General features: G+C 42.8%; 1 protein-coding gene across 2 annotated transcripts in view; it reads left to right on the forward strand.

Annotated features, from left to right (window-relative positions):
* The first annotated feature begins 1,302 nt into the window (after nucleotides 1-1,302).
* Nucleotides 1,303-12,345, forward strand: part of rngtt (RNA guanylyltransferase and 5'-phosphatase) — an 82,531-nt gene continuing 71,488 nt past the window's right edge. For both annotated transcript variants that reach the window (XM_080526520.1, XM_080526521.1), the window contains exons 1-9: nucleotides 1,303-1,388; nucleotides 1,488-1,722; nucleotides 2,808-2,917; nucleotides 3,003-3,106; nucleotides 3,256-3,344; nucleotides 8,622-8,697; nucleotides 10,382-10,640; nucleotides 11,012-11,121; nucleotides 11,567-11,668. In XM_080526520.1, coding sequence (XP_080382646.1) covers nucleotides 1,659-1,722; nucleotides 2,808-2,917; nucleotides 3,003-3,106; nucleotides 3,256-3,344; nucleotides 8,622-8,697; nucleotides 10,382-10,640; nucleotides 11,012-11,121; nucleotides 11,567-11,668 — 914 coding nt within the window. In that variant the 5' untranslated portion in view covers nucleotides 1,303-1,388; nucleotides 1,488-1,658. The remainder of the gene's footprint in view (nucleotides 1,389-1,487; nucleotides 1,723-2,807; nucleotides 2,918-3,002; nucleotides 3,107-3,255; nucleotides 3,345-8,621; nucleotides 8,698-10,381; nucleotides 10,641-11,011; nucleotides 11,122-11,566; nucleotides 11,669-12,345) is intronic.

Genomic DNA, 12,345 nt, shown 5'->3' on the forward strand with positions numbered 1-12,345 from the left:
CAGGATGACCTGTCCTGGAAGAACAACACAGCAGCCACCATCAAGAAGGCACAACAGCGGCTCTACTTCCTGAGAGTCCTCAGGAAGGAACACATCAAGCAGGAGATAATGGTGGCCTTCTACCGCGGCGCAGTGGAGAGCATCCTCACCTACTGCATCTGCAACTGGTTCTCCAGCTGCACAACCGCAGAGAGAAATGCGCTACAGAGAGTCGTGAGAACAGCCCAGAAGATCACCGGCGCCCCCCTCCCCTCTCTGGAAGAGCTGTACAACACACGCTGCCTCAGGAAGGCCTCCAAGATCTCCAGAGACCCAACCCACCCTGGGTACGAACACTTTGCCCGGCTGCCCTCGAAAAGGCGGTACAGGACCATGGCCGCAAGGACAAACAGACTGAAGCTCAGCTTCTACCCCAGGGCCATCCAGGCCCTGAACACAGCAAAGACCTAGGTTCTGGGCCCTGGACAGTCTGGACGGATTGATGGCAGCTGCTCGATTGAAAAAATCAGGTGTAGTGCTGAGGCACAAATGTGTACATTTCAAGCCTGCAAACTGCGACACTTTAAATGAATATGCAATAACACTATGTGCAATATGACAACCCTAGTCGTTTTATCTGTACAGTATAGTATAGTGGATAGTGTACATAGCCTTTATTTATGTAAACTAGCTCCTTTCCCTTCTTGTTTTTTTAGTTTTTTTTTCTCTTTCCTAGCACCAGGGGAGCCACCCCTCCCAAATTTCGTTGTTTGGTACCTGTACTATAGCAATGACAATAAAGACCATTCATTCATTCATTCATTCATTCATATCTTATCTACTCTATCTGAACAAATGCATGTTTAGTATGGATCAAATACTGACTTAACCCCTATATTATAAGGCAGTATCAGACCAACCAACCCGTGTGACCTATATTTGCTTCTTTCATTGGGTAACTAAAATGTATGATAGAGGGAATTGAAGATAGATGCCTTTACATTGTGGTCATATTTAGCCTGGAACTCCACATAGTCCTGATGCTGATTCTTGACCTAAAGAAAATTTGATTACAAATATATATTGTCATCCATCCTAACAAAAGTTAAAGTTATCCCAAAGCCTGCCTCAATAAGACACATTTTCATTAGGCCTTAACACCTTCAAGAAACTGGAAAATAATAATAATAACAGTGTCCACTCTTGACAGCTCAAATCGAAATGAGAGACATCTTGGGACTGGGCTACCATCTAGTGGCTATTTGAAGTGATTGCAATTACTGGGGAAACAGCGCAATTGGCTCACTAGGAGAAATGTGGATAATTTGATTGTAGTTCATTCATGGACAATTGCGTATGTTCTTGAGAAAACACTGAGGATTACCTTTATTCTGGGACGCTAAACTGTTGTAAGTAATTACCCTACTTTTTGAATATAGATGTAATGAATGTGTCTATAAAGGTCCCGTTAGGCGCCTGAATCTTAAAATGTCCTACTAATTCCATAGGCCCGAATCCACGGAGTATTGTTTACGTTTGACTGCCAGTGGAGGTGTGGGGTGATCTGATCTCCCAGGGAGACACAGTCACACAGATGCCCAGCTGACGGACTTGTCGCTAAGCATAACAACATTACACCCTCAGTTTGTGACATTTGACAGTAGCCGATCTTGGAGATAATGTCACACACTGGACCCCCCCCTCGATGGCGAAATTGTCCTAGAAGAGGACAACCTGTAGCAGGTGAGTAGCTATAGAACTTTATACAGCTAACTGCTATGCTAGTGTATAGCTGTTAGCCTAGCAGCTAACTAGCTACCTCTTGTGGGTCTGACTAATCCCTGTAACGAAAACCCTCCATGTTTTGAAGTTGACGTAGCTATTCCGATGTCTGTATGTAATGCTTTCGGCAGTATGTGTTGTGTGAATGTTACATTCAGGCATTTCGTATTAATCAGAACACCCCAATGATAGAGAAGAACGTGCATTTTTTGATGAACGGGAACCGTTAATCTAATGTGTTATGATTCAAAAATCGAAGCGTCCTATTCCAGCAGTTACACTGACCCCTGTGTCGCACTAGGGGTATGACTAATCCCTGTAACGAAAACGTTCCGTGTCCTTAAATAACAGGTGTGTTAATGTGACGTTAAGAAATTCCTTAGTAATTAGAATTTCTCAATATTACTTATTAATAAGCCCGTTGAAGAGAACGTTTTCACCGTGTTATTTCGGCGTGTATGATGCAAACATCGCGTGGCGCAGCTGTCAAGTATTGCTTTGCGTCACGTGTCCAAACAAACCCGCTTCTAGCTTTTCAGTTTGTTGTTGTTGTTGCCGTGTTATAGCTACAGGTAGAACTCTAAATGTTAAGTTAACACAGTAGTAATCTACGTGTTATATACAATGACTTAAAATATATATATAGATTAGTGATAAGAGATGCCATGTCAGCTTTAGGGGTATTCTTTTAGTAGTGAATGGATGAACTAGCCTAGCTGGCTATTTTGGCTGATGACGTGAAACGGGTTCGGGTTAAACTGGGTAACCCTGGGGTTGAACTGGGCCTTCCTGTACAAGCGTGTCACGTTAAACGATACTGAATAGTGGCGATGTTTTTTCCCTTATTAGTTAGGAGTTCCTGCTTTTTTGGGTTAGGATTATCCTCCTGAAAAACCATGCCCTAAACCATGATCACAACCCTGATACAGGAAGAAAAGATAAATGACCACTGTAGGGTCATGAACCCATGATAGTAGATATGTGCTATCCTGTCCTGAATTGGTGAACTGTTGATTTAATCTAATAAGCCTATCTTGTCTCTTCAGCCAAGTTCCTGCCGATGAAAACTATGTTGGGGCCCAAGTATGATGACAAAGTGTCAGAGGAGAACAGGTTTCATCCAAGCATGCTATCCAACTATTTAAAGAGTCTCAAGGTATGTGTTCTACACGATCAACATGTAAACATGCAATAAATGTCTATGGGACAAACATGGTAGTCTAATTAACTGTCTTTTCTAGGTGAAAATGGGTTTGCTTGTTGATTTAACAAACACTACCCGCTTTTATGACCGCAATGAGATCGAGAAAGAGGGCATTAAATATGTGAAGCTTCAATGCAAAGGGTATGTATGAATTAAAAGTCTTGTTAGAAACCCATCTGATTATTAATTTTTTATGCTTGGCACCAGTTAAAAGTTGTTATGACATAATTGTTGGTTGATTTTGAAGTGTATTTTATATTTTGATAATTTGCCGCGTGTTCTCTGTTTAGCCATGGAGAATGCCCTTCAACAGAGACCACTGAGATGTTCATCAGATTATGTGAGCATTTCATGGAGAAGACTCCCACTGAATTGATAGGTAAGGTCCTGCTGTAAGGCTATTTTTTCAGTACTGGTGCTGTGTAGGGGTGTAACGGATCACCCCCCACGGTTCGGCACGCATGTGTACCGCGGATCAATTGCAAAATGTAACCAAGTAATAATATTACTTAATATTAGTTCATATCCCTTGTAAATCACAATGTAGAGTTGCCATGAAAAGATAGACGCGACAGTTGCGTGCTTTGTTTTACTCTAAAGCGCAATGATAGGTTGACTTGATAATGAAAAAAAATATCCAGAACAACAAGGCTGCGTTAGTAAATTCGCTCTGGAATCTGATCAGCATTCATGGAACGCCTCTTGTCCAATCAAATTACTTGGTCCCTTTATGACGTCTGACCCAGTGTGCTCTCCGGCGCTCTCAGAGCAAATTTACGAACGCAGCCCAAGTGTATCATGGCGAGTGCTGCTAATGTTGGCGACCAGGGGCGGCGCTAGGGGGTGGCTACTGGGGCTCAAGCCCCGGATGTTTTCTGAAAAGCCCCGAATGTTTTACTTAAAAAATAAAAAAATAAAAAAAATATATATAAAAATCTTGAGTAACGTGCAGTACCGGAGTCCAACAGAGAGGCAGCAGCTGCGCGACATTAGCCTGCGTACTGCGTAGCCTGCCCTGCCCTGAAGAAGAAGTGATCTCAATCAGTGCCTGACTTGCAAAATTGTAAGGATGGATATCCCAAAGTTGTTTTCAACAAAACAAGCGCCAAGAACTGTTGCAGCAGCAGTATCAGCAGCAAGAATGACATCACCAGCAGTGATGACATAGATGATGTTTCAGGTTTGTGAATCTTATTAGAAAGGTGACTGACTCACTGACACTACTTTTCCGGTTTGCTGATGCTAGCTGGCTATCATAACATAACGTTATGTTATAATGAAAATGAAACATAGCAAGGTACTGTTACGGTACATGGTAAGAAATCAAACAAAGGATAATACTTATATATATACTTAAATAAAGTGAATAACAGGCTGATAGTCTTTGATATCTGCACTCTGGTTGACTGAGTAACAAGTGAAAAAGAATGATGTAACGTTAATGTTACAGCTAGTAAACATGGAGTAACCACATGTACCATAAAGTATGCCCTTATGGTAGTATGTATGTATACAGAACATGACTCAAATCTATCCTAAGATGTAACGCTAACTAACTAAGTTTGTTTAATGTCCCAGGGGGGATTTGATTTCACAGTACTATACACAGGCCAACAATACATGTAATATATCGTCATATAACACAGGACAAGACTCTAAATACAATATAAGTGGTGAGCACAGAGTCTGCCCTGATATACATACTGTAACATAACTAGCCTCAGCCCATCAATTATGTAATTCTATACAAATATAAATGATGGTGACTGACTGACAGGGGGAGCTCCGTGTGCTGACCTCCCTCTGTGCCCAGAACCACCACAATTAGTTTGCTTCATTAAAGGGTGTGAATGTATGTGTTCTCCAGTGCCTTTTGTCCGCTTTAAGGTGGTGGTAAGTTGAAGGTTGAAGGCAAAATTTTCCTTGCACATTACATTCTCCCTCTGGGCTAAGCCCCGGATCTCCTACGATCCTAAATCCGCCCCTGTTGGCGACAGAGAAGAACTCGAAATGCCTCCCTCGTCATTTAAATCCCATGTATGGGAGCACTTTGGCTTCTCTGTCAATTATAACAATGACGGACAGTGTCATTGGAAGTGTGGTCGATAAAAAAGTTACGGTGTTTAAGCGTTGTGCAACGAGAAAGTCGTACGAGCATGGCCACACATTTGCCGTGACGGTAGGCACGAAAAAGGCAGCTTGACAACTTCTGATAATGTAGCCAATTTTTTCACACCATGTTTAAAGTAAGGTTTCACTTTATTATTTAGTTAAAAGTGGCATAAAACATGTTTATTTGTCTGCTTTAAAGAGCCCAGTGATTCACTGCTGCAACCAGGTGCCTCCTCCCTCTCTCCTACTGCATCATTTAAGTTGAATGTGTGTTTCTGTTTAATATGTAGCCTAATGTTTGAGTGTAGAATATGTTATGTATGTATGTATATATATATATATACACACACACACACACACACATATATATATATACACCAGTTTTGACATCTTGAATGTTGTTGGGTTTTACACAGTAAAAGTGGTGTTTTTACAGAATTCGAGGAAAAAGCTTTTTATTTTTATGTTTTGTGTTGATCCGAAAAATTATCCGATCCATGACTCAAAAACCGTGACACGATCCGATCCGTGAGTTAGGTGATCCGTTACACCCCTAGTGCTATGTATTTTTTTAATATACTCTTGCTATGGTCTGACGATTAGTAGACACTGAAACACATTTTCATTATCCCCGTTCCACTTCGTAAGCATACGTCTGATTGTATGTCATTATCTAAGTCTCTGTCATTTGGCTATGCTTAGCTGGCCTATGCTGAAGCATGCTCACTTTTCATGCACACTTTTGACATATGACAGACAGTATTTGACACTATCTATTTTTTGTTCATAATAAATGTCCTAAATATGTATTATGAAAATGAATAACATGACTTAATGCATAGCTTACTTCAAAACTAACTACCAAATACTGTATATAGTGCTGGCGTACAGCAGCTTACAGTTGTCATGATCGCTAAATCCAAGGAGGATCAGAAGAAAGATTTTCCTTCCTTCTTTATGGCAGACCAAGCACTAAATGTGGTGGACAAAGCAAGATATTTGGGTCACATCATCAGGAATGATCTATGTGATGACGACAATGTGCAGCACCAGTGTTGCAAACTGTATGCACAAGGCAAGGCACGTTGATTTGTATAGCACATTTCATACAACAGGGGCAATTCAAAGTGCTTTACATACATTACATGTATTGTATAAGCCAATATGCTGGCACACAAATTTGTGTACAGATGATGAAAACAGCCCTTTTTAGAGCCTACTGTACTCCACTGTATACAGCCCACTTGTGGTGCAGAATAGTAAAGCAAAAATGAAAAAGCTTCATTCAGGTGGCATTTAATGATGCATTCAGAATCTTGCTCAAGCTCCCAAGTGCAAGTCATATGGACAAGTGCAAGTCATATGTTTGTGACTAGTAATGTTCCCACCTTTCATGCTATGCTAATTTTATGTACACATTTATTTGTCGATTAATTGATTACATTTCTTAAAATCATAATAGTCTTAACTGAACCCACACAAAGTGACACATGGTAGTCCTCTTGTTTTTGGAAGCATGTGTATTTTAATAACTGGACTTGTGACTTCAGTATTATGTTGTTAGCTCAGTGGCCTTGTGGTTAGTATGTCCGCCCTGAGATTGGGAGGTTGTGAGTTCTATCCCTGACCGAGTCCTACCAAAGACTATAAAAATGGTACCCGATGCCTCCCTGCTTGGCACTCAGCATTAAGGGTTGGATTGGAGGTAAGACCCTGCGACATTCTAGCGTCATGTCCAGGGGGTGTACATCAAGCTGCCTCACGCTACGTAAACAGGAGATAGGCTCCTGCCCGATGGGCCATTAGGCTCGAGAAGAATCGGTTCTCAAGGCTACATACTTACATTATGTTGTTTAATCATTATTTAATAAAAATGGAAATAGGCTACATTTACATTTGGATGGCTCTGTTCTGTATCTGAAGTCAAATAGAAAATACCATTCGGCAGAGAGCCCATGACTTATCCAGTGGTACAGTAGGGGGAGCCAGAATATCACAACAGACAAGTTCTCATCCTTTTATCAATAGTGACCAGAGTGCCCCACTTCCTAGTCTTCATCTTGCTTTAATGGCTTTTGTTTATACAAGTCTCTTTTGGAAAATATGCTCCAGTGATCCATCTGCATCATACCTATTGGACGGTCAGTGTGAGATATTCAAAACAGAAAGCCTACTCATTTGCACCCGTTATAAGCAAATATATCGATGAAAACGTTAAGTGTCATAATTTGTCAAGATCACAGTAGTATGTGTGGGCTATTCTATTCGGGGCTATGCATCTACTCTTGCCTGAATGAAACTCAAACCATGGGATTCTAGAACAACAACAGTACTCTCCATCCTACTGCTAGACAAGATTGAGGGAAAATAAACCAATATATTGCATTCATGAAGAATAACATGTTATCTTCTATGCCTGTATTCTGTATTTAGATAGCACCAGGTCTGTTATTCTTTTTAGTATCTTCTTGAACATCTAGCAGGAGTTTGAAATATGTGCATAGTACATACATGCTACTTGAAATATCACTGTCATAAGCAGACACTGCTAACTTGCTACACAATTCCTATGATGTTTCAGTTGTGCTGCACTGCACCTGTGCCCACTGGAACATTGTGCCTTTGTGCAGCCATAGCTACCAGAGGTGTGTTTATATTCAGAGGACAGCAGGGGGCTCTGTAATACTCTGTAGTGGCCTCAGGCAGAGTAGCCCAGAGCCACCTATATCGGCAAGCTGCTTGCCATTCTGCGCAGTGTTGTAAATGAAATTGTTCGGCCTCAGGGCTGTATATATGAATACCATTATACAGAAGGCCTCACCTCTGTCACTCGTTGATTGCTGTGATGGGGAATAGTGTTGGAAAACAGACAACATCTTATCCTTTCTGATTGCTGCTGCAGCGTAGTTAGACTAGCTACTCTAGTCTACAGTAGTCCAGCTTTGGTCCGTCAGCGGGAAAGTTACCAAGCCTGGAGTTCTTCCAACCTCTGAATCCAATAAGGCCTCTGCAATGAAAATGTAAAGGGGTGTGAAGATTTCATTTGCTCCTATTTTCATTCCCTTGAAAAAAAGAAGAGAAAAAACATCAACCAAATCCCCCATGTGTCATGTTAAATATCTGGTTCCTCCTCCTCCCTGTCCTCCCTGTGTTACATCTTGGCCTCGACTGCGTGCTTCCAGACACCATGTGTCAAACAGACAATGCTGAGGAAGTGCTTTTAAGAGAAGCATCGCCCAAGAGACAGGTTTATGGCTGTCACAACCCCACACTCTATATGCACACAGGACATCAGTTCCACCTCATCATAGAGGAGTAATGGTATTGATTTTACCAGAGGGAGCATCTAATGAGATGGGAGCATCTAATGAGATGGTAGCAACTAATGAGATGATAGCAAAGTGACAGGGCTATTAGAGTGCCTACGTTGTGTTTGATTGAATAGAACACACACACACACACACACACACGTACACACCACTGTGATGGTGAGGGATTTGTTGACATCTGTGGTCACTGTTCTGCTCCGTTTGTTCTCCCACAGGTGTCCACTGCACACACGGCTTCAACCGAACAGGCTTTCTGATCTGTGCATACCTGGTGGAGAAGATGGACTGGAGGTAAGTAAGGCCTGTAACAATTAAAAATGTTGCTGTACAATTAATTGTCTCAGAAATAATTGAGATTAACAATATAATTGTTTCACTGTTATGTGACCCAGATATTGTAATCCATATCTGGGTCACATAACAGTGACAACAATAAACCATGCCTCTTTATTATCATAAAACATATTTTTGAACATAAAATGTCAAACGTATTCTCATCAATTAAAAAAGGGACTGTGTGTCATCTAGTTATGTGTTTTTAGCATGTTCATGTTCTATCAGCATGTTAGGATGTGCTTAACATGCAGAGCAGCTATCGAGCTAACGCAATGTTCTTTGTTGTTAGCCAGCTAACTAGCTAGCGTGTTGGAGTACAGTCAAGATTGTCATTAGATCATTAAATTGCCATTAGACAATTAAATTGCCATTAGACAATTATTTCAGAATTGTTACAGGCCTAGAGGTAAGGCCTTACCCAGCCCTGGGAAAGTGTTGGTCACAGTCACACACTGTGTGTGTGTGTGTGTGTGTCCCTCACACGCTGGCAAATCACTTGATGTATTCGAACATTGACCGCAAAACAACACTATTCCAAAAGTGGTTTGCCTCACTGCTCTTCGTTCAAGACGGCCCCCTCCAGGCCCATGAAAGGGTGGTGTCATGCCGCATTTATCGCTGCAGTTAGCGCCGCTGCAGTAGCCGAGTTCTGTACGTGTGATGTCTTTGACAAGGGAGGCTGTCACTATCAATAAAGGCTTGGGGAAAGAGCTTCTGTTGTTGGTTAAGAGTGAACACTAGTCCACATCCGGCTCCAGAGGTGCTGAATAATTTACATGAGCAGAGCATGCATGTGTCTTTAGGCAGATGTGGAATCTGTAAATGGATTCTGGGAAAAGGTTTGTAGAATCTGTGTGGGTTCCCTTGGGGGGCTCAGCTTGGCCGCATAAACAGGATGAACCCTTCCTCTCCCCCTGTTTCCTCTGTTTTAATAATCCCAATGCACACCATAGATTTAGAGAGAGCCTGAGATCTGCATCAGTTAGGATTTCATCTAGATTACTATATCATATGTGCTCTTCTTTCTTTCCTTTTCCACACACTGTCTTGTCAGCCATGACAACAGCAGCAGGCGTTAGATAACTGCAACTTTCCTCACAAAGCCTGATAGGCATCCGGTAAGAAACATGTTGGTCATCTGTCAGATGACAACTGATAAACTTGAGAGGGTGTAGTCCTATATGAGACCTCAATGGCTAGTCATGTTTCTACATGGTAGGCCTGCTTGGTGCTCCAGAGAGGCCAGAGGGTCTGATGCCCAGATGTCAGGGTTCCCGTGCTGGTCTTAAAAAGCCTTAAAGTCTAAAATCCAGCATGTCAGTTATTCGGTCTAAAAATTAGGTGCTAGGTCTTAAAAATGAGATCCTGCAAGGAAATCAGTCCGACCACATCTATTTACGTGGAAATGAATCAAGCTGGAACCCAAAAAATGCCAATTCGCTTCCTTTTCTGTCTGTATGGCAGTGAAATCCCTAAATTCATCACCTCGAGGATGACAAAAAGCTACCACACGGTGTCGCAAATAGGTAAAAAAATTATAGCTAAAAAGGGTTAAAAAGGCCTTAAATTTGACTTGTTGAAACTTGTAGGAACCCAGGGTTAGGGTTAACCCTCTCTCTTCTCTCTTCATCTCGGTCAGTGTCGAGGCGGCGGTTGCAGCGTTTGCCCAAGCCCGTGCTCCTGGGATCTACAAAGGCGACTACCTCAAGGAGCTTTTCCGTCGCTATGGAGATGTGGAGGACGTGCCCCCTGCCCCTGCGCTGCCCGAGTGGTGCTTTGATGACGACGACGGGGATGTGGACGACGACGGGAATGTGATTGGCCAGGAGTCTGGGGGCCCCGGCCCCAGCTCCTCCGGGTCAGCGTCTGGGAAGCGGAAGAAGGAGAGACTAAAACTGGTGAGACCCAGAACGCTGGGGAATAACGGGACTCTAAAGTAGGAAAGAGACTGTTCCCATTGATTCCGCTCCACATGACTCCTCGTGTAGTAGAGAATATAGGAAGAAAAAAACAAACCGCTCGCAATGTACATCATAGGCCTCTTGGGTTTGGTCCTGGATAGGGCCTCCTCTGTGACTCAACTAGAACGAACGTACTTGTTAAACCACTAGAGGAGAGATCACGATAAAGATGCAGGGCACTCATCTCTCTTTCCACGATTTTCCAAGCGGTTGTGGAGTCAGTGTGTGTTTTGTGTAGGAGGCTGTGAATGTTTTTTCCCCTCACAAACACCCTCGTCAAAACCTGCTGTATGTTGTTTTTCTCCCAGGGTGCTGTATTCCTGGAGGGGGTCACAGTGAAGGGCGTCACACAGGTCACCACGCAACCCAAACTGGGCGAGATCCAACGGAAGTGCCAGGAGTTTGCCGAGTGGGAAAGGTGCAGATTTTCTCTCTCTCTCTCTCTCCCCCCCCCCCACCTCCTCCCTTGTCCTTCTGGTAGCTCGTGGAGGCAGCAGTTGATTTGCAGAATCTTTGAGATGTGTGTGTGTGTGTGTGACTCACTCTTTGCTTATTTTTTTGTAACTCTTATACTGTCAAGAGGCAGCCGAGTTGAAAATAGATTGTTATTTCTTCAGTGAAATAAACCGCTGCTGTAGAAATGTTTACAAGAGATGTGAGATTGAGAAGTTCCAGCTCTGCAGCTTCGTCGTGTTTCCTATAAGACACAGAGCAGCTTATTAAACCTGGATGTGTCGTCTTTATTGTTTTCACAAATACTTTGTTGATTAAAAGTTGTGTCTGTGTGTGTGTGTGTGTGTGTGTGTGTGTGTGTGTGTGTGTGTGTGTGTACACGTACACGTGTGTACGCACGCACATTTTAGGTCTGGGTTTCCTGGTGCTCAACCTGTGTCCATGGACAGACGGAACCTTCGATTTCTGGAGCAGAAAGCTTACAAGGTCAGCTGGAAGGCTGACGGCACACGGTGAGTTGAGTCCATCGTCTAACAACGCCCGCCCTGCCTCCTCCAATAACACATCTCAACAGGCTTCCTTTTTTTTTTAAACAAATGTTTAATTATTTTTTCACACCACTGCACACATGCTTGTGTAGTGGATGTAGCTACTGTGCCACTTCACCCCTGTAATGGAAGCAGCTGGGCCTCCCTCCCTATTATTTCGCCTCCTATACAGGAAGATTTGGGTCAGTACAAGCCTCTGTACGAACGCATCTGTGCACTGAGCCCCTAGCTTCATTTACTGTGGACCACTAGTTAATTTCCCCATGCCTATTAGTCAAGGCTGTGTGAGCTGAATACGAACACTGCTCCTGTTCTGCCCTTACGGCTTCTAATAGTGTTCGATTAGCAATGCCAGGTTTGTGAGGAGATAGCCAGGGAGGAATGCCCGAGGAATGGCCAGGGGACCTGTCTCCCGTATCTTCCACACTGAAATACGTTTTTTGGACACAGCCGACATTCTTCCCAATCGTTTCTGTGTGAAGCTGTTGTGCCTCTCTTACCCCGGAGGCTCATGTTGTGGGGAAGGAGTATTAGTATTCTGGTGGTATGCCATGAAACATTATCTCTCTTGATACACTCTCTTGGTAAATATTTAATGGAGGCAGTCAATTCGCAGAACCTTACATATGAGTGCTTTAATT

Source organism: Nansenia antarctica, assembly GCF_963989245.1.
Source record: "Nansenia antarctica genome assembly, chromosome: 3".
Taxonomy (NCBI): domain Eukaryota; kingdom Metazoa; phylum Chordata; class Actinopteri; order Argentiniformes; family Microstomatidae; genus Nansenia; species Nansenia antarctica.